Source organism: Pogoniulus pusillus, chromosome 13, assembly GCF_015220805.1.
Source record: "Pogoniulus pusillus isolate bPogPus1 chromosome 13, bPogPus1.pri, whole genome shotgun sequence".
Lineage (NCBI taxonomy): Eukaryota > Metazoa > Chordata > Aves > Piciformes > Lybiidae > Pogoniulus > Pogoniulus pusillus.
The window spans coordinates 20137948-20163688 of NC_087276.1; the positions used below are offsets into that span (position 1 = coordinate 20137948).

A 25741-nucleotide genomic window follows, 5' to 3' on the forward strand; every position below is an offset into this window, starting at 1 on the left:
CGTGACGGTGCGGAGGGGGCCGGAAGCGGCGGCGGGTTCCGGGGTGGGCGGGGCCGTGCGGAGGGAGGCGGTGGCGGGAGGCCGGCCCGGGGCGGCAGGCTGGTGGCGGCGGCGGAGGAGCGGGAGCCCGGCGGGAGGCCGGGGGAACGGCCGCCGCCATGAAGAAGCAGTTCAACCGGATGAAGCAGCTGGCCAACCAGACCGTCGGCAGGTAGGTGGCGGGGCCGGGGTCGAGCGGCCTTGCCTGGCCGGGCTTCCTTGGGGCTCGGGCGGCGGCTCCGCTCCGCTCTGCCTTGTGAAGCTGCGAGCGGGGACCGGGCGGCGGCCGTCGGCAATCACGGCCGGGCGCTGGGGCGGGGAGCGGGCACGGCCAGAGTGCGGCCTTTGAGGAAGGAAAAGCTTTTGTCAGCTGTGAGCGCAGTTGGCGGGACGGGTGGAGAGGCGGTGGGGCCGGGCTTGGTGGCAGATTAACAAATAAAAGCAACAAGGCGATTCCCGTTCTCGGGTTTGGAGCTGGGCGGGTGTCAGTCCTGGCCTGCTGTGAAACCCAGCGTGGGCTCCTCGGTCTCCGGCTGATCTGTTCGTGCGTGTCAGCAGCCCCGGAGTTCCCTTCTTCATCGAGTTCAGTAGAGCCCGGGGGGTGCTGATGGAGGGGATGTCACTGAAACCACTCTTTTCCGGGCCCCTGGGTACGCCGCTCTGTGTCGGAGGTCTGCTGGAGGTCTGCGTCGTGTTTAAGGAGCACGGTCAGACAGCGGAGTCCCCCCGGGGCTGTGCGATGCGCTCAGCTGAAGGCTGTGGCTCGTCTGAGGGTCGCCTTGGTCCTCCCGAGCCTCACAGAGCTATTTGCATCGTGCGCTTCCTCTCTGGGGTTCCGTGACTTTCGTTTCCTTTCTAAACGTTGTAATGTTGAGCTGTTTGATCTGTTTCTCTCTCCTTTTCACATTTAAAATGACTTCGTGTCCTCTATGGCCACGTTTAGACGCATACCAGAAGCCTTGTAGGTGTGATTCCCACCAATTCCTGGAGAATTTAAAGTTCTTCAGCTTGAGTTTTGTGGAAAGCAACGTGTGCCCAGACAGGGGTGTCCCTGCCTGCAGCTCCTCTGTGCTAAACATGCAAATACCTCTCTACTGCTTTTCTGCTGTTCTGTTTTCCCCCCCTCTCCAGAAACTCCTCTCAGTGAAAAGCTGATCTGAAAGTATGTGCTGAAACTGAAAGGATGAGCTTTGCTGTCAGCTGAGGTTAGACCTTCACATCCTCTACCCCAAGAACTCTCTCAACTCACTGATTATTTTCTCGAGGCTTACACACACACACATAAAGCAGGCCAAGTGTGGCAGCTCTAAATGGTTAAGTAGGAGATTTTTTTTAATGGGGTGTTTGTGCTGCTTTAAAAGAGGTAACTTCCAAATCATTCCAAACCAATCCTGCATCCTTTCATTCCCATTTCATATAAATTACTGTTGGTTTTACACACTGCTGGGCTAATTACTGGCATGTGTCCATTTTTTGTATGCGTTGAGCCCGCAGCTCCCAAATCCCAGGTGGAATTTCAAGTAAATCTGTGTTGTGCTGAGCAGGATAAACATCCTGGCCTGGTTTCTGCTTCAAGGGGGAAACAGGAATTAAATCTGGAGAGCTGTTTGTAGTGGTGTGTGGGCTGGGAGGTTGGGGGATGACCTTTGGCTAAGTGCAGCTGAAGCCTGGTGGAAGCTTGTGGCCCTCGGTGGTTTCACAGCTGAGGTTCTTGGGGTGTGGTTGTCTGGGCTCCAGTGTTGCTCATGCTTCACCTGGTGGTTGTCTGGTGCCCTCAGCCTGGGTCTGGAGCAGTGAAGCTTTTCAGTTTCAACAGAGTACAGACGAGTGCCTGTAATTGTTTCATTTCTATTGCTGCTTTCTCCCTCCCATCCTTGCTCCTCCTTCCCCTGAAGCCCCTTATTTTTGTGGCTAATATTTTATTCTGAGTTATACTAAAAGACCAGTACAGAGACAAAATGGAGATGTTCAAATTACTCTGGAAAGCTCAAGTTAAGCTGTAGCAGCATGAACTGATTTTGGATGGGTTTGGTTGGTCTGTTTTTTTAACTGACTTGAGGAGCTCTCATCAGGCCCCAGCAATGTATAGCTAAAGAGGGTTAAGATCTAGACAGGTCCCCTGGCAATTCCCCTCCCTTCACAGAGAGGGGACACATAGGCAGGGACACCTCCTACTAAATCAGGTGGCTCAAGGTCCCATCCAACCTGGCTTTGAACAGTCCCAGGCTTGGAGCCTCCAAGCCTCTCTGGACAGCCTGTTCTCATGTCTCATCACCCTCATGGGGAAGAATTTCTTCCTAATGCCCAGTCTCAACCCAGCTTCTTCCAGTTCCAAGCCATTATCCCTTGCCCCAGCACTCCAAGCCTTTGTCGAAAGTCCCTCTCCAACTCTCCTGGAGCCCTCTTCAAATCCTAGAAGGCTGCTCTGAGGTATTCCCAGAGTCTTCTCTCCTCCAGGCTGAACAATTTCAACTCTCTCAACCTGCTTTCATAGCAGAGCTGCTCCAGCCCTTGGATCATCTTTGTGGCCCTCAAATGAATGATGCTGCCTTGCTTACATCACTTTTCAAAGGTTGGCATCCTCACTGTCCTTCCAGCAGAGGAATGGCATTTCTGGGCAGCCTGTGAGTCTGCAGGGGCAGTGTTATAGAGAATGATGACATGTATGTAGGAAACTAATTAAAGAGGGGATTAGCTGAGTGGAACAGGATGCCACAGTAATTAACAGATGAGTTAAATATTTTGCAGCAATTACCCTGTGGATGTTGTTAGATGCCTTCAACAAGACAAGTGTTCAGTCTGTCCCCCAGTATGTTTGACAGATTTGTTGGAAGTGGAGCAGGTCTCCAAGGATTTCTGCTGAGGCAAACAACAAAGCTGTGCTCAACCCATAAAATATCAATTACTTGTCTCTGTAAATCTGGAGACAAGAAGCGAACCAATGTCTTCTGCCTTTCACTGAAAATTGGCTGTTCAAGCACTGCTGCCTCTGGTTTTGTTGGCTGGTGTCAGTGCCTGAGCCAGCCTCTCCTTGGGAAGTGGCATGAGAACTCTCTCAGGGCAGGCAGAGCTGGAGGAGCAAGCCACAAGTCTCAGCCTGTGGTGGTTCTCATGTCATGGTGAAGGATCTCACATCTGGTCAGAGATCATTCTCCAGAAGCAGGGCTGCAGAGGGCTGGCTCACCAGGAAATCATTAGCTCCACATGAACTGAAGTAATGCAGCAAAATAAACTGATGTCTTGACCATGACACACACAGCTAATCACACAAAATAACCACCTCAGATCTGACTTGAGTTGGAGCCACATCCAAACTGTAGCACAAACTGCTGGAAATGGCTCGAACCTTTTAGCTGAGATTGAAGAGGAAGGAGGAGTGGAGAAGACTTTCATTCTGAGCTTGATGGTTTGATGAGCTTGATGATTTTCAGGTGACCTGTGCTTCTTTGGAGGCCCTGTGCAGTGGGTGCTTTTAATGGAAATGAGCTGTTGATTCCTCCAAATCTTCATTAGTTTGGAGGAGCAGAGCTCATCCCCACCCAGAACAGCTGTTCCAGACATAAAATGTGTGCTTCATCTGGGTACAGAGGCTTGGGAAATAGAAAGATTTGAGCTGGAAGGGACCTCCAAAGAGCATCCAGTCCAGGCCCCCTGCAGTCAGCAGGGGCATCCTCCACTAGAGCAGGTTGCTTAAAGCCTTGTCAAGCCTCACCTTGATCTCCAGGGATGAGGCCTCATCTGTCTCTCTGGGCAACCTGTTGCAGTGTTCCAGCACTCTCACGGTGCAGAACTTGTTCCTCACATCCAGTCTAAATCTACTCTTCAAACCACTGCCCCTTCTCCTGTCACTGCAGGCCTTTGCAAACAGTCCCTCTGCAGCATTCTTGTAGCTCCCTTCAGGTACTGGAAGGCTGCTCAGAGGTCTGCCTGGAGCTCTCTCCTCTCCAGGCTGAACAACCCCAGTTCCCAGTCCTTGTGGCAGAGGTTGTCCAGCCCTGTGATCATCTTCGTGGCCTTCCTGTGCAGGCGACGAGAACAGAGCAGCAGAATCCTCTCTATCTCTGGCCACACTGCTTTTGATGCAGCCCAGGTTACCACTGGCCTTCTGGGCTGCAAGTGCCCATTGCTGGCTCCTGTCCAGCCTCTAGCCCACCAGCACCCCCAGCTGCATTGAAGTCCTTTTGCGCAGGGCTTCTCTCAATCTCCTCACCCCCAGCCTGCATTGATATCAAGGGTCGCCTGAGCCTTAGTGCAGGACTTTGCACTTTGCCTTATTTAACCTCATGAGACAGCCCTCAGCCCACCTGTCCCAGCTGTCCAGGTGTCTCTGGATGGCACCAGAGACAGTTTTCTCAATTCCTTCAGTTTTATCAATCCCATCACTCAGCTTGGTGTCACCTGTGAACTTGCAAATGTTTTAGTAGGTGCTGGCTGATGGATTTGAGGAGGCGAGGAGCTACCTTCCCCTGTGTTTGTGCCTTTTCTTGGGCTGCTCCTGAAGCAGATCCTTGTTCTAGCAGACCAGCTGTGTGTTGGGCTCAGAAATTCAAAGGTTTGTTGTGTATGATGTCAACAAGGTAATTCCCCTGATGAGTGCTCCTCTTCCAGCCTTTGTAAATCACAAAGAGAGAGAGATTGTGATGAGAAGCTGGGGCAGTGCTCTGCTGTAGAGCTGCAGTCCCCTCTAATGAAAACCTTCAGAGGTAAGGGCATTCAGGGCTTTCAGATGCTCCACTAATAAGCGTTTTGAAGTACACAGCTGAGTAATTCATGTGAGGAATGAGCTCACATTGGAGCTGGGATCACGCTGTTTACAGAACACAGACAGGTAATTAATGAGACTCATTACTGTCCAACAGTTCTACACCAGATAGGCTTCTGGGGACACAGCTAGGAGTGCTGCTCCCTTCCTTTTCTTCTTTCATCTTTTAGGGACAAGCGGCAGAGGACTGTACAGATCAAAAATGATTCTAGCCAACTGCTCTGGACGGCTTGGGTCTGGGGAAGGCCTGTAAGATCAAGATGGATAACTGGGTGGATCTCCTTTCTGTCTGTGCTAGCAGAGATACTCTATCTGCCGTTGGGCCGTGGCAGTAATTTAAACCAGGGACAGGCAGAGCTGACTAATTAGAAATCTGCAGGAGACCACAAACCACTTTAAAGCCTCTTTTTTAAATGCAAGAAGCTAACTTCCTATAGCTTCTTCACTAGTTCTCCGTGTTTAAATACAAATTCTTGTACACAAATAGGACTTTTTAGGCCCTGTCTGTGACTCTGACTCCACAGGAGTGGTTGAACCTAGCTTTTAATAGCTCCTGCCCTGCATGGAAGCTGTTCTGCTGAACTATATTTAGGATTTCTTAGAGCCGCTTGGCAGGCTGCAAGTTGTGAGTGGGAATTGGTGTTACTGTAACATAATTCAGAGAATCACAGAATGGATTGGGTTGGAAGGCACCTCCAAAGGGCATTAGTCCAACCCTCTGCACCCAGCAGGGACATCCTCCACTAGAGTAGGTTTCTCAGAGCCTTGTCCGGCCTCATCTTGAAGATCTCCAGGGATGGGGTCTCAACTCCCTCCCTGAGCAACCTGTTGCAGTGTTCCAGCACCCTCATGGTGCAGAACTTGTTCCTCATATCCAGTCTAATTCTGCTCTTCTCTCATTTCAATCCATTGCCCCTTGTCCTGTCACTGCAGGCCTTTGCAGACAGTCCCTCTGCAGCCTTCTTGTAGCACTCCCTTCAGGTACAGGAAGGCTGCTCTGAGGTCTGCCTGGAGCTTTCACTTCCCCAGGCTGAACAACCCCAGCTCCTTCAGCCTGTTTCATAGCAGAGATCCTCTGCCCCTTGATCCATCTTTGTGGCCCTTCTCTGGACTCTCTCCAACAGCTTTGCCTCTTTCCTATGCCAGGGACACCAAAACTGGAAGCAGTACTGGAAATGGGTGTCTCATCAGAGCAGAGGCAGAATCTGCTCTGCTTGGTCTCTTAGCTTTCTGTTTGTCTGCAGCTGAGTGGTCATGAAAAGCAAAGCAGAATCTGCTGCCAGTGTTTATAAATGGTTATCTGAAACATTTCCTGTTTACCTCCTAATGAAGTTGGAGGGCTCTTTAATTAGAAAATTGATGTAGATCTTTCTGGATGCAGATTAATTCAATGGCAGGTTCGAAATGCCTGAGTAGACTGAATTAGGAAGATCTCTGTTTTCCTGGCCGTGGGCAGACTTTTGGACTTCGTGGAGCTGTCAGGGACTGATGGAAATCAAATGCGTGTGAGTACTGGGTTGCTGCTGGCAGGGAGAAGGAGTTATCCAAACAGCTGTGTCAGGAGCTTGGCACAGGAGCTTTGTATTGACGGGAGCTGGCATCTGCAGCAGCCTAAACTGGTCATTAACTCCTGGCCACTTCTGCGCTACTGGATGGGCTGTGAAGAAGTGCAGAACTTTGTGAAATGGTTCCCTCACTCCAAGAAGCACGTTGAAGGGCAGCAAAGGTGGTGAAGGATCTGGAGAACAGGGCTGGCGAGAAGCTGAGGGAGCTAGGGGTGTTCAGCTGGAGAAAAGGAAGCAGAGGGAAGACCTTCTGGCTCTCTACAAGTCCCTGAAAGGAGGCTGGAGCCAGGTGGGGGTTGGTCTCTTCTCCAACAGAACAAGTGGCAATGACTTCAAGTTGCCCTAGGGCTGGTTTAGGTTGGACATGAGGAATAATTTATTCACTGAAAGTGTTGCCAAGGCCTGGCCCCGGCTGCTTAGGGCAGTGGTGGAGTCCCCATCCCTGGAAGGGTTTCAGAGCCATAGAGATGTGGTGCTAAGGGCCATGGTTTGGTGGTGACCTGGCAGTGCTGGGTTAAGAGTTGAACTCCGGGGTCCTGTATGTGTTTTCCACCCTTTATGGCTCTGCTCCATGATTCTATGCAGTGTTGTTTCCATCCAAGATCGAGCAAGCAAAGAGCCTTCAACACTGCCTGTTGGCTTCAGCAGGATCAGCAAATGGGCTCCGCCCATTTCTGTCTTTCCTGCACCCTTTGTGGGAGGCTCACACAGCCTTGTGCAGCTCAGGGTTCTGATATTTTTCTGGCCTCTTCTGGCCCCACTCCAGCAGGTCCCTGTCTCTGCTGTGCTGAGGACTCCAGAGCTGGCTCAGCACCGCCAGGGAGTCTCAGCAGAGCACAGCAGGGGGCCAGAATCTCCTGCTGCCCACACTGCTGGGGAATAGCCTAGAACAGGTCTGGCTCTGGGCTGGCAGCACTCAGTGCTGTGCTCTGAACCCCCCAGCACTCCCAGGCCCTCCAGGAAGATGGTTTTGTGTTGGTTTAAAGTTTACGTTGTTAAAACACCCTTAAGATTAGGAACTGAGGAGAGCTTGCATTGTGTTTTTAGTGAGAAAGAAGTTGCTGGTAGTGTGTGTTGCTGTGCTCTCAGCCCATGGCAATGTGACGTGCTCCAGAGAGCCACCACAGCCAGTTACTACAGCAAGGGGCAGTGATGCTCTTACAAGGCCTGCAACAGCTTGGGAATCGATGAGTAAGTATTTGCTCAGCCTTCAGCTTCAAGAATCTCATCACTTATGATCCAGTTCCAGACCACATGAAAATCTGGGAATGATGTGGCTTGGCCTTGCCTGCTTTGCCCAGGGGCCACAAGCAGATGACGTGGGAAGGGTGGGAGGCTCAGATGTCCTATGGTATTTCACACACGCGTCTGCATGGCCACCAGCAGGCTCTGTCTCTGGAGTTTCCCAAGCCAGAGGTGATTCTCTGTGTCAGTCTGACAGCACCAGGCTTGCAGTGGTCCTGTGTTGACTGCACCATTCACAGAATGCATCAGGTTGGAAGGGACCCTCAAAGGTCACCTTGTCCACCCCCCTGCAGTCACCAGGGACACCTCCAACTAGATCAGCTACATCAGTAGAGCTCCAGTGAAGCAGCTACACTACACAGAATTCCAGGTTGTAAGGGACCACAAGAATCACCTGGTCCAACCTTTCTAGGTAATGGTGGGGCTGAAATGAGCTGGCCCAGCACCCTGCCAAGCTGAGTCTCCAAACTGTCCAGTGTAGGAGACTGTGTTGCTTCCCTAGAGAGATGATTCCAGTGTCTGACTGTTCTCACAGGGAAACATTTCCTTCTGGAGTCCAGTGAGACTCTCCCCAGCAGTAACTTGTCCACATCACTCCCTGTCTTCTCCATCTAAAGAGATGGAATTTTGTGTCCAGCACAGAGCCACAGAGGTGCTGAAGGCAGTGAGACATCTCCCTGCTGGGGACAGGCTGAGGGAGCTGAGACTTTAGCATGGAGCAGAGAAGCCTGAGGGCTGTCCTCAGTCATGTTGATAAAGATGTGCAGGGCAGTGTTGGGAGGACAGAGCCAGGCTCTGCTCAGGCATGTCCAGTGACAGGACAAGGGCAATGGGTGCAGGCTGGAGCAGAGGAGGTGCCACAGGAACACATGGGAAAACTTTTTCATGGTGAGGGTGTTGGAGGCCTGGAGCAGGCTGCCCAGAGAGGCTGTGGAGTCCCCTCTTCCAAACTCTCCTGGCTGTGTTCCTGTGTGACCTGCCCTGAGTGATCCTGCTCTGGGAGGGTGGTTGGACTGGATGGTATCTGGAGGTCCCTTCCAATCCCTGCTCCGATTCTGTGATTTTCCTGAGCAGTGAGTGAAGAAGCTTCAGTTACTTTGTTTCCCTTGATGCATGCAGATCTGGTGTTGGATGATGCAGAAGGACTCTCTGTAGCTGTGTTGAATGTTGTTGACTCGAGGACACCTTCACAGATGTGCTCTCCAGTAGAGAACCACCTGAAGCCTGTTGGTTAGAAGCAAAAAGGGATTATAGAATTGGGCAGCAGACTTGTGTGCCAACTGCTGAGTGGGCAGAACATGCAATACTTGGGATGTTTTGTTGCAGGAAAAGAAATTAAAAGATTCCAAAGTCAGGGATTTGGGAAATATTCATTAACCCTCTTGCATGGGTGTGCTCATCTCCTCTGGCTTTGTTCATCCTGCTGCTGCTGGATCGGACCAGGAGAGCGATACAATAGTCAGCACTGACAGACACAAAGCAGAGAAGCTGTTGGAGCTGGAGCATCTTCAGGTCCTTGTTCTGCTGGGGGAGGTCAGGACTGTGCAGCAAGGCCTGAGGGGGCTTCTGCCTCGGGAGGACACAGGCTTCTCTTGGCTTAAAATTGTAGAATCACAGAATGGGTTGGGTTGGAAGGGACCTCGAGGCTCATACAGTTCCACCCACTCTGCCATGGGCAGGGGCACCTCCCACTAGCCCAAGCTGTTCAAGGTCACATCCAACCTGGCCTTGAACACCTCCAGGGAGGAGGCATCCACTGCCTTCCTGGGCAACCTGTTCCAGTGTCTCCCCACTCTCACTGCGAAGAATTTCTTCCAGTCTCAATCTGCTCTCCTCAAGCTTCAGTGGTAAAAAAAACTTTTCTGTGCAGAAGGTTTCTCAGGTAGCTTCAAAAGGTTTTAATGGGTCTGGGGCAGCCAGAATGATTGTGCCAGACCTGACACACCAAGCTTGTGTCACACACAGCAGGTAACTGGAGCTTGAGTCACCATCCCCAGCCAGGCCTGTGAACTACCACAGGGAAGCAGAGTGGGAAAGGAGATGTTATCCTGAGCTGCTTGATCCAACCAGGGTGGAGGGTTTGGTGTCTGAACAATGAAGGTAAAAATATCCTTGGGTGTGCTGTAGTGACAGCTGCAGACCGACACTCTGCAGATGGAGCCCAGCTCTCCTGGTACTTACTGCTGTGAACAGTAATCACAGAGTCATAGCTTGTTGTGGGTTGAAAAGAGACCTCCAAAGGACATCCTTCACTAGAGCAAGTTGCTTAGAGCCTCATCCAGCCTGATCTTGAAGATCTCCAGGAATAGGGCCTCATCTCCCTCCCTGGGCAACCTGTTGCAGTATTCCAGCACCCTCATGCTGCAGAACTTGTTCCTCACATCCAGTCTAAATCTGCTCTTCTCTCATTTCAAGCCACTGTCCTCATCCTGTCACTGCAGGCCTTTGCAAACAGTCCCTCTGCAGCCTTCTTGTAGCTCCCTTCAGGTACTGGAAGGCTGCTCTGAGGTCTGCTTAGAGTCTTCTCCAGTCTGAACAACCCCAGTTCCCACAGCCTGTCCTTGTAGCAGAAGTGCTCCACCCCCCTGATAATCTTTGTGGCCTCTTCTGGACCTTCTCCATTAGGTCCATGCCTGACTCTGTTGGTATTAGCCTCTTTAGGGGTGAGTTTGGAATTCCTGAGTTCTAACTTGATCTGATGGTGGATCTTCAGAGCAAATCATTTTAATACCAGGTTATGCCTAGAGTCACAGTCCTAAAATAGTGGTGATTCAATCAGCTGAAATAGGTAGAAGTGATGTAATGAGCTGTTTCAACCTGATGCTGTAATGTGAGACTTGGAATTTCTGAAAGCAAACTATTTCTGAGACAGTTCCATGGTATATTTAGATTCTGATAATGGAACTGTGACGAGAACCACTCTTCACAGGTTGTTGTATCAGCAAAGCTGAAATGCCAAGCAGGGGATCTTCTTAGGCTGTGTTTAGATGAAAACTGCCTTGATTTGTTACCAGTGTTTCCTAATGCTATGCACAGTCCCCAGAGGGAAAGGTTTCCTCCTTTAAAAGAAGTAGGTCCATTTTGGGGGTGTCTTAGGAGAACTTTCAGCTGACTGTGTCAGGTCCTACAGAAGACAGCAGTTAGCTGCCCCCACTTTGTCATGGCACAGCTCTGATCACAGAATCACAGCATGTCAGGGGCTGGAAGGGATCTCAAAAGCTCATCCAGCCCAACCCCCCTGCAGAGCGGGATCAGCTCTACCACATCAGACAGGAACACATCCAGGTGGGTTTTGAATATCTCCAGAGAGGGAGACTCCACAACTTCCCTGGGCAGCCTGTTCCAGTGTTCTGTCCCCCTCACAGGGAAAAAAATCCTCCTCATGTTTAAATGAAACTTCCTATGCCTCAGCTTCCACCCATTGCCCCTTGTCCTGTCACTGGGCATCACCCAGCGGAGCCTGGCTCCAGCCTCCTGCCACTCACCCTTTACATATTCATAAACACTGATCTGAAAGGTGTGCAGATGGAAGTGGGTAAGGTAGGGCTGATCTGGGGTGATTCAGATGTCAGAGCCTGCCAGCAGCAGGTGGTCACATCTCAGGTGAGTTGGGTTGATTATGGTGCTTGATTACCTCCTTTTGCCAGGGCTGCTTCATTGTTACAGACCCCAGCCTTGGCAGCAGGGTTAAATTTGATCCTCACAGAGACAGACAAGTTTAAAGCAACACTTGGTGCCTAGACAAGACAAAAAGAGGGAACTTTGGAGTATCCTTTTCCTGCTTTGTTGACTGAATTACAACAATTTGGTTAAAATGTATTCCTTAGGAAGCAAAGAGCCTTAAAAGCTTGGAGTTTGTGACTGCTGCTCCATTGCTGCAAAAAGCATGGCAGAGGACCTCACAGAATGGTGGGGGTTGGGTGGGACCTCTGAAGATAGTCAAACCCCTTGCCAAGGCAGGGTCACCTAGAGAAGGTCACACAGAAATATGTCCAGGCAGAGTTGGAATGTCTCCAGAGACTCCACCACCACCACCTCTCTGGCAGCCTGCTCCAGGGCTCCAGCACCCCTAAATAACAGAAGTTCCTTCACGTCTTTAGATGGAACTTCTGGTGTTCCAGTTTGTGCCCATTACCTCTAGTCCTGGCACTGGGCACCAGTGACAAAAGCCTGGTCCCAGCCTTGTGACACCCACCCTTGAAGTATTGATGAGATCTCCTCTCAGGCTGCTCTTCTCCAGACTAGGAGGAGTTGTGCATCTTCTGCTTGGCCCATCCTGCTGTCTCAACAGGAAAGGGCCTTTCAGAAAGACGCCAGCTGGGTGAGGTCACAAGTTCTTCTCCTTAGTGAGGTGGAGCTCTTTTGACCCTGCTTGTTTTCTGATGGAGTTAATTGCATTGCAAAATGACAGCAACATCCTGGAGTGACTGCAGAGGAGCCAGGGCATCTTGCAAGGAGGAAAAATGCAGAATACCTGAGTCAGTTTTAGGTGAGAGGGATCAGTAAGGAGGAGGTTTGGCCCTTAAGTCATAGAAGTCATCTTGGGGCAGACATAGCTGGGCTGAGGTTTTGGTGTAAACCTACTTTGTGACTGTATTCCAGGGTTCTCGAGATCCCAGAGTGAAAGTTAAAGGAAAACTGGTAACCTGCACAGCAAGCGAAGCTGACTGCTGGGAGATGTTACTGCTACTGGAGGCTCTGTGTGTTCAGACATCCTGGGTGACAAGAGTTAAGGCTAGAAAAACCTGCTTCAGCCAGGGACAGGACAATTAAGTCCCAAGATTGCCCCTTTTTGAGCAGATAAATTGCTGTGAGTGAAGACTGGAGCATGGTGACTGGGATGTGGCTCTGCAAAGTACAGCAGCTGAAATGCAAACTGTCTTGCAATCTGTGAACAAATCACAGATCATAGAATCCTTTCTGTTGGAGAAGCCCTCCAAGATCATCCAGTCCAACCATCAACCCAACACCATCATGGCCATCAAACCATGTCCCCAGGTGCCATGGCCATGTTTCTTGAACACCTCCAGGGATGAGGACTCCACCACTTCCCTGGGCAGCCTGTTCCAGTCCCTGACCACTCTTGAAGCAAGGAAATTTTTCTTCCTCTCCAACATAACCCTCCCCTGTACAATTTCAGGCCATTTCCTCTCCTTCTATCACCTAAGACTAGGGAGCAGAAACCAACCCCACCTCACTGCATCATCCTGTCAGGGAGCTGCAGATAGCAATAAAGTCTTCCTTCAGCCTCTCAGTTGTTCCTCACCTGCCCTGTTCTGCAGAACCTTCACCAGCTTCATTGCCCTTCTCTGGACCTGCCTCAGCACCTCAATGTCCTTCTTGGAGTGGGGGGGTCCCAAAACTGACCCCTAGTACTCAAGATGTGACCTCATTAGTGCCCAATACATGGGCACAACCCCTACCCTCCTCCTGCAGGCCACAGTGGAGATCCAGGCCAGGACCCTGGTGGCCGCCTTTGCCTCCTGGACACACCCGGGCTCGTTTTCAGCTGCTATCAACCAGCACCTCCAAGCCCTTTTCCCCGGGCAGCTTCCAGCCCCTTTGGAGCAGGGAGCCGCTGCGGGTGCGGAGCGGAGCATGGTGACTGGGCAGTTCCCAGGCGTGGAGCGCTGGTGCGGGAGCCAGCACTTGGCTTTGTTAGATCTTCATTATCAGGCGATCCATAGGCAGTGTTCCCCGCCCTGAGTAAAAGTTGTTTTCTGTGTGAAATGAAGGCAGAAGGCGAAGGCGTTCGGCAGGACCGGGTGAGCCGGAGGCTCGCAGCCCCTGCTGGCAGCTGAGCGCTCGCCGCTTGGCCTCGCCGTAAGCGGATTTCTCACGCAGCTTAAGTGTTCTGATCCCGGAGGTTTGGGGTCGGAACAGCAGGCTCCAGTAATCCTGCTTTGCTGTCGGCAGCTCCCAGAGCCTGTTGAAGCGCAGTGCACAGGTTGCTAAAGCTTGGGCAGGCTCGGCCGCAGGCTGCGGCTCCCCTTCTCGCATCGAGCCAGAGTCGAGTTCGCTGCTGGAGCCGCAGGGAGCTCTGCGCAGCCTCCGGCAGGGCTGCGGTGGCGCAGGGCTGAGGCTGCCTGGCGGTGCCCTGCTCCTGTGCACCCTGTCTCTAAGCAACACCCAAACACAAGGCTGCCTCCAGCGCCTGGCAGCCCGGTAATTGGAGGAGTCCTCTCAGTTGCAGGCTCATTGTCAGGCCTGGCTCGCAAACTCCCTGTCCCTGCTGAAACACAATGAAGGCTCCAGCCGTTAATTGTTAATCGGGAGCCGATCAGAAAATCACTGCGAGGGCTTCACTGGAAACAGCAGGCACGAAGAGTAATCCCTGGGTTGGCACTGGCCTGCTAGAAGTTTTTGGAGAGCTTCAGGTCCTTGAATTCCATGAAATTAAAGGAAATTAATTCTAGTCACTTTTAAATAAATTCAGGTCCCTGATTTCCCTTCAAGGGAATTAATTCCAGTCGGGTTTAGATAGCTTCAGGTCCCTCAATTCCATGGAATTAAAAGTAAAAAGAGGGTTTTTTTTTCCTGTCACCTCAAAGCTTCCACATCCTTTTTGACTCCTACTTTCTATTCCTGCTTCTTTGTTCTGCCTTTTCTCTGTTTCCCCCTTTTATTTCTTGTCTTGATTCAGTTTGGTTCCTTTTCAGAGGCTTTTCTCTTGCCAGTTGTGTGAATCCTCAAACTTAAAATAGACCTGTCTGGCCAGTGGATTAAATTAAGGCCAGCATTACCTTTGCTAAAATGTTCATTTCTGGACTGGAGTTTTTTGACCTAAGGCAACACGTAGCTGCCACAGCTGCCAAAGTGCAAAAACAAAACAGAGCCAATAAATCTGCAAAATGCTGCCCAGGATTTGTCTTTTTTTAGCAGCTGAGTGTATTTTGCTCATTGCTGCATTGCAGATTTTTCCTCTTCAGACACGTCTGCTCCATAAAAGCTTTGTCTTTGCAAAAGGCACCACTGCTGCTTGGAGTCTTTCCCAGGGACTGACAATGCAGGGCTTTACAATCCTAGAATGGTTGAGGTTGGAAGGTACCTGAGATCATCTGCTCCAACCTCCCCACCGTGGGTAGGGACACCTCTCAGCCAGACTCAGCTGCTGAAAGCTTCAGCCAGCCTGGCTTTGAACACACCCAGGGAGGAGGCATCTACAACTTCCCTGGGCAGCTTATTCTGGAGCCTCACCACCCTTATACTGAGGAACCTCTTCCTAAGATTCAGTCTAACCCTGCTCTCCCTCAACTTCAAACCATTCCCCCTTGTCCTGTCTGTAGACATCCTTATGGAAAATCCCTCTCCAGCCTACCTGTAGAACCACTTCAGGTATTTAATTTAGGATTCCTGTTACCAGAGCCATTAAAACTGGCTTGAGTGGGCAGCTCACCTGTCCTGTGGCTGGAATGAAAAGTGGTGTCTTGTTTGAAAGTTCAGGAGGGCTTTTTGGTATTTTTTTTTTTAGTGTTTCCTCTCAACTGTCAAGGACTTCTCAAGCCAGCAGGTGGTTTGGCAAGAGGACTGGCCCTCCTCTAGAAGAAGCTGCCAAACCCACACGTTCAAAATTCATGAGCTCTTTTCTTACCCAGGGGCATCAGCTGTGGTCAGGGTCTTCAGACTGCATCACACTCTGCAGCAGAGCCCTTTCTGCTACTAAGCCCTGACTCCCTAGCTGCCGTTCCACAAGTTCCTATCCTGTCCTTGTGCTTCCAGGTCTCAACTCAACCCCAAGCTCAAACTGACTGAAAATGGTGTTTCTTCCAGTTGAGTTAGTTCTTGTCAATCCTTTCAGCTGCTGACTGTTGGAAATGCTTGTGGCAGGCAAAGGAAGATGGGAGCAGCCGAGGGTGGGAAGAGGGAGGACACAGCAGCTCTTAGCAGCAGCTCTGCCAGCTGTCACCCGAGTGTTAATGAAATGTTTGCCCCAGGCTGCAGTTTCATGATCGGCTTAAACTAGTTTTAAGTAGCTGCTGGTAGCTAAAAGGGGCAGATTTCCCCTCTCCCTCCCCAGCCCGTGCTGGTGCCGGCTCTCCTGCCCACGGGATGGGGAGTGATCCAACTATGGGGTGGCCCAGGAAGGGGACTGGGACAACTGGAAACCACTGGTTTCTTTAACTGGATGTAATTCTGAGCTGCATATGGAAGCTACAGAGGCAGGAAAGGGATGTCAGGACCTGTACCTGAAGTTCAGAGAAGGACACTGCTCCATACAGGACTCCTGGAAGGTTGTAGGGAAGCGTGTGAGGGAGGAATCCGACATTTGCTCCTTGCTGGGGAGTTGATTTGATGGTGATTTGAGCTGGCGCAAGTTCAGGCTGCTGTGGAGGGACAAGGTGAGCAGCTCTGCAGAGCCAGCCTGAGGAAGGGAGGTGGCCACAGGCTGATTTATTGCTGCTGCTTGGCTTAGGTTAATTTTCAGCTAGACCTCAAGCTCTGGTGTGGCTCTGGCTGCGAGTGCTGCAAGAATTCCCATCTTGGCAGCAGCCACGTTTGTGTTGGCATAGAGGAGTTGTAAAACTGCACCTGAGAGTAAGGGATCGTGAATTCAGTCATTGCTTACATTGCTTTCTGCTCTTGGCTCTTTTGCTTCAATTATACCCAGCTAATTTTATAGAGGATTGTCCTCTGTAAGGAAATGGTTGTTGCTTGCTTGGAGGGAAAGACTTTGTGTGAACAGAGAAGTTTGGGTGTAAATATGGTGTAGACTTCTCATGGCAGGAGGTTGGAGTAGGAGATCTCTAAGGTTCTTTACACCCTAAGCTGTTCATCAGAGTGGTGAGGTTGATAAGACTGAAGGACAGGATAGCATCCAGAGAGACCTGGGCAGGCTGGAGTTCTGGGTCCAGTTCTGGGCTTCCCAGTTCAAGAAGGGCAAGGACTTGCTGGAGAGGGTACAGAAATGGCCTAGAAAAGGCTGATAGAATTTGGGCTGGAAAAAAGCAGCCCGAGGGGAATCTCATCAATGCTGATCAATACTTCAAGGGTGGATGTCAGGAGGATGAGACCAGGCTTTGTTCAGTGGTGCCCAGTGCCAGGACAAGGGACAGTTGGCACAAACTAGAACATCAGAAGTTCCATCTAAAGATGAGAAGAAACTTCTGTAATTTAGATGTGCTGGAGCCCTGGAGCCAGGCTGCCCAGAGAGGTGGTGGTGGAGTCTCTGGACACATTCCAAATCCCACCTAGATATGTTTCTGTGTGACCTTCTCTAGGTGACCCTGCCTTGGCAGGGGAGTTGGACTCTGTCTCTTCTACTCCCCAGCATTCTGGGATTCTGTGAACTGCGCTAAAACCAAGTGCCTGCTTTACCTTGAGGAGTTGGGATTCTGCAGGGCCTTGCTGCAGTGACTGCTCCTGCAAGAGTGGCCCTAAAATAGGATTGGGCTCCAGCCACAGTTGTTCTAAATGGCTTAATTTACTGCCTGGCCTGGGAGAGGAGCCTGGGATCCATTTCACTTAGGAAGGAATTTCAGCTCCCCTGATGTGAACAGTTTGTCATGGGGTACCCGGTGCTCAGAGCAGCAGCCTGCTTGCTTTCCAAGATGGTTATCTCTCTGAAGCTCTGCCTTTAATTAAAGCAGGCAGGCTTCAGTCTTCAAGAGTGGATGGCTGAGATAGAGATCAAAGCTGCAGTCTTTAGGTTGAGCAACCAAAGTCTGATGGAGAAACCCAACAGAGGAAATTAAGAAGGAAGACAAAAGGAGCAGAAGTCTTCATTAATTGAGACCTGGATGGTAGTTTTGCAGCTCTTGTCCCTCTGAAGATGCACATCTTGATTAATGAAAGGTTTTGGTGCCTTGGAGGGTGACACACCATTTTTCAAGGCACTTCTGAAGGATCATCCCAATGGTGTCATGAGGTACCTGAAGGAGGGAGGTTAAGGGAGGTTCTTCTCCCAACTCTGCCCTCTGAAGCCACAGCTGGAGTCCTGGGTCCCATTCTGGGCTCCCCAGTTCAAGAAGGGCAGGGAACTACTAGAGAGAGTTCAGTGGAGGCTACAGAGATCCTGAATGGCCTGGAGCATCTCTGAGAAGGAAAAGGCTGAGAGCCCTGGAGCTATTGAGCCTGGGGAAGAGCAGCCCCAGAGGGGATCTGATCAATGATCGGCAAGAGGATGGGGTCAGACCAGGAGGTTCCATTTCAACAGGAGGAGAAACTTGTTTGGTGTGAGGGTGCTGGAGCCCTGGAGCAGGCTGCCCAGAGAGGTTGTGGAGTCTCCTTCTCTGGAGAGCTTCCAACCCCACCTGGCCATTGTGATGCTGGACAAGCTGCTGTGGGTGCCTCTGCTTGAGCAGAGGGGTTGGACTGGGTGATCTAAAGAGGTCACTTCCAACACTGCCATTCTGTGGCTAGAGCTGCAGGAACTGCATGGGTTAAAATCAGTGACCTGAGCATCTCTTTGGTATGAAGACTTGTTTTGCACTGAGGCTTTCCTTTAGGAAACGAGCTGTTGGGTTGTCTTCTCCAAAACAGCAACCTGTGAGTTCTGTGCCAAAGCATCACTAGATTGATGATGAAAGCAGCTTCAGTACTTGGGTGAGAAACAGAGACAGTAGGCAAGGTTGAAGTCTGCTTGGTGCATGGTGGTGAGTGGTGGCCCGTAAAGACTAAGTAGACATTGACGATGGTGTCTGTCCCCTGGCAGTCATCCTGAAGTGAGTTTAAGATCTTTAGAAGCTCACAGGCTGTTGGTACCTTGGGTCATGGAGCTTGTTTGGCAAACCTTCAGCCATGCTGAGGATCCCAATCTGCCATCTCACTTTCAGTCTGAATGCTGAGGACTCAAAATGGGATTCATTTGGGGCTTGTGTGACATCATGAACTTGGTTGTTGCGGTGAGAAGTTGTACTTGTTCAAACACATTTCTGCCCTGGCTTGTCTTCAAAGTGCTGTGCAGGTGAAACCCAACTCCTACAGCACATCCACAAAGCTGAGAAGATGCCCCAGGCAGCCAAAGCAGCAAAACAAATGCTTTGGAATACAGTGGGTTTGCAAAGTGACCTTTTCTCTGTGTGTTCAGGAAGGCCATAGTTGGAGGAGCTTTTGCTTTCTAGGCACACATTAAAGCCCTTTGATATTTTAAAGATCTTGGTTTCTGAGAAGCATAGAGAAATGTGGGTCCTGGATGGGACATGGGGAGTGGGAAATGTGTGTGGTAAAACCTTTGCTGGAAATTGTAGCTCAGGTAAGGAGCTGGTAGGAGAGGAAGGAGCAGGGCAGACATCCTTGTGGTGTTCTCAGCTGGAAATCAAGAGGTTCCCTGCATCATGAGGACAGGCTGAGGGAGCTAGAGTTGTCAAGCCTGGAGAAGAGAAGGCTCCAAGCAGACCTTAGGGCAGCCTTCCAACACCTGTAAGAGGGTTCAAGAAGGCTGCAGAGGGACTGCTTGCAAAGGCCTGCAGTGACAGGACAGGGAGGAGTGGTTTGGAATGAAGGAAGGGCAGAATTTGTATGTAAGGAACAAGTTCTGCACCATGAGGGTGCTGGAACACTGCAACAGGTTGCCCAGGGAGGCAGTTGAGGCCACATCCCTGGAGATCTTCAAAATGAGGCTGGACAAGGCTCTGAGCTACCTGCTGTAGTGGAAGATGTCCCTGCTGACTACAGGGGGAGGGACTAGATGAGGTCCCTTCCAGCCCACACCGTTCTATGATTCTGTCACCTTGATTCCTTGAAGTCAAAACAAAGGATGCTGCCACAAACTGGTTTCTTTCATGTTTAGACACTGCAGCAGTCGTTTAAGTGTCCGGCAATTGGCAACCAGGAGTTGCTTCTCCTGCATCCCTGTTGAAAAGGCATCACTGAGTCTGTCTTCAGTCTTGTTCAACTGTTTCAAGTATTAATCCTGATTGAAAATTTCATCCAGGTTTAAAATGCTTTGCCATGGGTAATAAATAGATTCTGCTGAAGAGGAAAGTGTGCTCCTGGAACTCAGTACCATGTCAGACCTAAGCTGGAAGTCCTGAAACACCTGCAGCTGTGGAGCCTGTCTTGGTGAATGTTAAAAAACAAACCTTTTAGAGGGGAAATTGTTCTTTAATTCCGAGTTCCTTGTTTTGGAACAGAGCTGCTGATTCTTCCATTTTTCCTGGCAGCAAACCCTGCCTATTGTATGTGGAAAGCTGGCAGCCTGTGCTGCCAGCCCCATGCCCCACGGCGAAGGTGCTCTCGGGTGTGCACTGGCCAGCAGAGCCGAGCTGGGTCCTCCTGCTAACAAACAAAGCCTTTGTCCGAGGAAATGGCCCAGCAGGGAAGGCAGAGCTCTCATTTTGTCTCTTGCATTGGAGGGATGTCTCCTCAGTCCCACCAGAATCTTTCCAGGGCTGAGGAAGGCAGAGCTGCGTCTTCACGGAGCGAGCTGCCCTCCCTGGCATCACCTCCCTGCAACCCCACCTCCCGTCCACAGCCTGTGACTCAAGGTTTCTGTTTCCACTTGGACATTGCCACTGAGTCACTCCTTCTGTTGGCAGTGGCCAAGTTTTTATGGCTCTTCGTGGCAGGTTTGCTCTCCTTCCTTACTTGCTAGACTTTCACAGTGGGATTTTTCCCTGCTTTAGTAGCTTTGACCTGGTTTGGAGATCAGCCCCTGGGTTGGAACTGTTGCTCTGGTGGTGGTCAGGACCCTGCTGTGAGGCCAGTGTGATCTCACAGAATCCCAGGTTGGAAGGGTCCCCAAGGACTGTCTGATCCAACCTTTCTATGTGATAGTGGAGTTGAAATGAGCTGGCCCAGCACCCCAACAGACTGAGTCTTCAGACTGTCCACCACAGGGGAGCCCTCCACCACTTCCCTTGGGAGGTGATTCCAGTGTTGGTTAAACTTTTTTTTTCCCTCTCTGGTGCTGGTGTAATGGAGCTTCTTGATCTTATCCATGGAAATGTAAATTCTTTTCTCCTGGGAGATAAACACTTTTATCTCAGGAATCCTCATCTGCTCTTTCCAGCTGTACACAGCAGATTTGTGGCTGGAAGTGTGGAGGAGCTGTGGAATGAAAGTAGCGAGTGGATCACTTTTAAACCTGTGGGCTGAGAGCTGTTCTGCCCCCACCCTGCTCACAGCTGTGCTGGGCTGTGCCAGAGGACCTTCCTGGAAAGAAGGAAAGAGAGAAGATGAATGGTACCAGAAAACACTTTGAGAGAGGAGGCCAGCAGGGGACACATGCAGTGCGCTTTAAGAACGTCACAGCAAGATAAAGCATTGTAATTAACACGGCAGCAATTAATGCAGTAAAGCACAGGCCTTCCACTCCTAAACCTCCTGGGCAGGCTGCAGGGAGGCCTTAAGGCATCATTCCAGTACCTGCAGGGAGCTACAAGGCGGCTGCAGAGGGACTGTTTGCAAGGGATTTGTGGTGCAGAGTAACTTCACCTTCAGTTTCCTGAATCCTTCCTTTCCCGGGGAACCAGCTCTGGTCCTGCTGCTGTTCCTGTGCTGGGCTGTGGTGCCAAACCCTCTGCACAGAGTCCAGCGTCCCCAGGCTGATGCTCCTTCCCCTCTCACGTCAGATGTGTCAGGAGGCTCCAGACTGGCCAGGTCCCTGTTTCCCTGCCACATGCCAGTGGATCCTGGACAAATATCTTGATCAGAACCCAGTATGTTTGGGGCCCCCAGCATGCAGGAGGTGCTGGGAGAGCACAACATGCTTTCCTCTTTAGTAATGGCTTGGAGGGACCTCCTTTGGCAACTGAGAATGAACTGTTTGGACTGTGTTGGGTTTAACTGTTGGGAATGTAAACAGCCAGAGCTGCTGCAGGCTGGGATTCAGAACCTCACTGTGGGGTAGGCTGTGTTTGTGGCATACCCTTGGGGGGAAGCTTGCAGTGGAGGGTCTCCAAGCTGGAGGTCAGCTACCAGCACTTCTGGGCTGGGTAAAACCCTTAGGGAACACTCTGCAACTAAATCTTCCACCCAGTCCTTCATCTTGATCCTAGAAGGATTTTTTTCCTTGTTGCTTCATGCTACCAACTAGATAAGATGCAAATGAGACCTAGCAAGTGATGAGGGCAGAGGTTCAAGTAACACTGGTGAAGATTCAGGGTACTGGAACTATCAAGGAACTTGTGACAAAGCCCTGTAAAGACAAAGTGTGACAGGCAAGGGCTTCAAACTGGAAGCAGCTAGATTTAGGCTGGCCATTAGAAAGAAGTTCTTCCCCATGAGGGTGGGGAGGCAGTGAAATGGGTTGTGGAGAGAAGTTGTGGAAGCTCCAAGCCCAGGAATTCTCAAAGCCAGGTTGGATAGGGCCTGGAGCAACCTGCTCTGGTGGTGGAAGGTGTCCTTGCCAATGGCAGGGGGTTGGGACTGGCTGACCTCTAAGGTCCCTTGCAGCTCAAGCTAATGTAGGATTCTACTCCTTCTGTGATTAGTCAGCAGGAGGAATTTGCATCCCATGAAACTGCAGTGAGATGTAGACTCTGAACTGGTTGTTACCTGTTAGTCATAGGCAAGCAGAGATACCTTTGGTGGTTGGTGGCTGCTTTGCCATGGTGGCTGGGGAGATGGGACTGTGCTGCTGGCACACAGCTGCTGTTGCTGCTCCGTGGTTGTGGTCACTGCAAAACCATCATTATTTAGTGGCTCTTTCTTGGCTTCCTTATTAAAGGTGGAATGTAGGCCTGCAGGAAGGGTGAGGTCTTCCCTCCTGCATTTCCGAACCTGACATCATCGCTGGTGGCTTTTCTAAATGAGCCCTGGCCTGAGGAGGCTGCCCTGCTGCCACCAGTGCTGGTGGTGATGACAGGGGCAGGACATCCCTGACTCCTGAGAGGAGAGCCGGATTTTCAGGCTGTCACTTGAAGCCCTTGATGAACCAGTTCGGTGCACAAGGAGCACTTTACACTTCACATCGCCGCACAGTCTGCAGGGAACTGTAGGTGAAGCAGCAGCAAACTTCTGCTGGCACAGGAAAGGAGGCTAAGGGGAGACCTCCTGGGGCTCTACTGCTCCCTGAAAGGGGGTTGGAGCCAGGTGGGGGTTGGGCTTTTTGCCCAAGGAAGAAGTGATAGGAGGAGAGGAAATAGCCTCGAGTTGAACTAGAGGAGGTTTAGGTTGGACGGGAGAAGAAACTTCTTCCCTGAAAGGGTGCTCAGACACTGGCACAGGCTGCCCAAGGCAGGTGGTTGAGTCCCCATGCCTGGAGGGGTTTTAGAGAAGCAGAGATGTGCTGCTGGGGGATGTGGTTTAGCACCAGCCTTGGTGCCTGCCCACCTTTATGGGTAGCCTAGTCCAGGCCTCAACGACCCTCAAGGGGAAGAAATTGTTCCTCATGTCCAACCTAAACCTCCCCTGGCACAATTTCAGGCCATTTACCTTAACCTGTCCCTTGTTCCTTGGGAGAAGAGAACAACCCTCACCTGGTTCCAGGCTCCTTTCAGGGAGCTATAGAGAGCAATGAGGTCTCCACACAGTCTTCTCCTTTCCAGGCTGAACACCCCCATGTCCCTCAGCCGCTTCTCACCAGCCCTGTTCCTCAGCTCCCTCCCCAGCTTGATTGCCCTTTGTCTCCTGGGTGGGAAGAACTCTGAGCCAGCTCCAAGCACTCTGATTGTTCTTAGAAGCAGTTCTGAGTTGCAGCACCTGAGGTTGCAATCACCTGGTCAGGTTGGGGTTGTGTGTTCTCTTCTGGTCTGTCAGATCTTCACTGTGCCTGTTCCATGTCAGTTCAGTGCTTGTGTGTCAGCACCCAGGGTGAATGAACTCATGAAACTCCTTCCTCTGATCTTTCTCTTACCCTGAGCCAAACTGAGGGCCAGAGAGATCCACAGGGAAGTCAGCCTGAGCTTCAGCTGCATGATGGAGATGCAAAAGTCAGTTGCTTTTTTCTACAGCAGATTTCTAGGCAACAGAAGGGAGCTGAGACCTGGGGCTATGTAAAGGTGGAGAAAGACAACTACTCACCCCTTACTGTCACCAGTCTCTTGCACACAGCTAATCTCTGTGCACTATGTGCGTGGCACTGCTGCTCTGCTGTTGCTTTCCCAGGTTATCCTGGAAGGACAGAGTCCACTGGCAGGTCAGATGCTGAGCTCTGGTAAACTGATGAAATAAAAAGGGACTACAAGAAGGCTGAGGCACTTTTAACAAGAGCTTGCAGTAGCAGGATGTGGGGCAGTGGTTGTGAGCTGGAAGAGGGGAGATGGAGACTGGAGGTTAGGAAGAAATTCTTTTCAGTGAGGATGGGGAGTCACTGGAGCAGATTGCCCAGGGAGGCTGTGGCTGCCCTCTCCCTGAAGGTGTTCAAGGCCAGGTTCAAGATCAGAGCAACCTGGTCTAGTGGGAGGTTTCCCAGCCCATGGCAGGGAGGGTGGAGCTAGATGCTATGTAAGGTCCCTTCTAACCCATTCTGGGATTCTATGAAAATGAACTTTCTGTGCATGAGCAGGCTTCTAGTAAGTTATTAACCAGCTAGCAGAATCAGAAGGAAGTCCATGTAGTAGATGAGGAACTGTGACAGCAATGGAGCAAGCTCTTTGGACAGGAAAACAGAGTACTGGAGAAGGTCCAAGTCCTCTGTGGCAACAGAGGTGTAGTAGCAGTGAGCAGCCAAGTAGGAGAGATCACAGGGGAACTAAATTTATCTGTCTCTGGTTTATAGATGTGGCAAAGGGAGGCTAAAGCAGCATTCTAGCTATCAGTCAACACCAGTCAGCTCTGTGTCAATGTTAACCAACTCAAAGTTTATGTGCAAACTGGGACTGGAGCAAGGTGGGGAATTGGACCTTTGAAAGTTTGAGTGTGTGTCCTGCTGCTGGGACTGGAACTAGAAACCAGTTGGGTTTTCTTGGAAGCATTGTAGCAATCCTTGACCGTGAACCTGCTCATTAACCTGACAGTGACCTTTTTTTCCTCCCTCAGGGCTGAGAAAACAGAGGTGCTCAGCGAGGACCTGCTGCAGGTATGGTGACACTTTGGGTATGGGATTTTTGTGATGCTCTTTGAGAAGTTTGAGCCTTTGGAGGTCTGGGGAGGGGGAAAAAACACTTGAAACAGGGTGAAAACAAATATTTCTTTGGCTTACTCCTCAGCAAATAAACGCTGCTACCATCTGAGTGGAAAAGCTTGGGTCCTTCTGTTTGTGAACGTGCTGGTACAGCTTGGTAAAGTGAGGGAGGAAGCCTTTTTGCATTTAATGAGATGAAGCAGCTCGTTAAGCTTCTGAACCATTAGTGCTAATGACTTGACTGTGTCTGCTGGAGCACCACGAGCTGGGAAGAAACTGAGATTAAACATTGCTGCTTCCTGTCTTCATTTCTGTTTCTCTTGAAGAGGTCAACCTGGGCCTGGAGAGAAGATGGCAGCAAACATGCCAAGTGCTGGCTACAAGATAATGGCTGGGTTTTTTCCTGCCAGGCTGAAATATGTGTCCAAATGTTTAACTTGTGGAGTTTGTTCTCAGACTTGTCAGGCTGACATCTGGGTTGTTTGCAGACTTGTCATCTTCAGGGAGGTCTGTCATCTCCTCAGCCCTGCCTCTCACAGTGCAGATCTAGCTGTGGCCGGTGGGTTAACAAGGTTGACTGGTGATAGAGAACAAATTGGACTCCAGGCTTGTTCTACAGAGTTTCCTTCCTCTGGTTACCTTGTGAAAGGCTTAAAAGCCATGGCAGAATAAACTGGGAGAGGGCAATCAGACTGGCTACTCCCTGACACCTCCCAGATGATTCAGACTGCATTGGGTTGGAAGGGACCCTCAGAGCTCATCTTGTCCCAGTCCCTCTGCACTCAGCAGGGACACCTCCAACTAGAGGAGGCTGCCCAGGGACACATCAAGTCTGATCTTGAATGTCTCCAGGGATGGGGCCTCAACCACACCCCTGGGCAACCTGTTCCAGTGTCTCATTGTGCAGAACTTCCTCTTGATGTCCAACCTACACCCCCCCACCCCCCCCCACCCCCCCACCCCCCCACCCCCGGCTCCAGCTTCAGACCATCGCTCCTTATCCTATCCCCTCAGGCCTTTCTAAACAGTCCCCTCCCAGCTTTCCTTTAGGTCCCCTTCAGATATTAAAATGCTGCTCTAAGGTCTCCTTGGAGCCTTCTCTTCTCCAAACTAAGCAGCCCTAACTCTCCCAGCCTGTCCCCATAGCAGAGGTTTTCCAGCCCTCTGACCCTCTCTAACAGATCT

At 50.9% G+C, this 25741-nt stretch overlaps 1 protein-coding gene across 5 annotated transcripts in view; it reads left to right on the forward strand.

Moving 5' to 3' along the window:
- The first annotated feature begins 68 nt into the window (after window positions 1–68).
- The window catches only part of ARHGAP17 (Rho GTPase activating protein 17), a 56338-nt gene continuing 30665 nt past the window's right edge, over window positions 69–25741 (forward strand). For all 5 annotated transcript variants that reach the window (XM_064153334.1, XM_064153335.1, XM_064153337.1 and 2 more), the window contains exons 1-2: window positions 69–211; window positions 24472–24511. In XM_064153334.1, the coding sequence (XP_064009404.1) occupies window positions 159–211; window positions 24472–24511 (93 nt within the window). In that variant the 5' untranslated portion in view covers window positions 69–158. The remainder of the gene's footprint in view (window positions 212–24471; window positions 24512–25741) is intronic.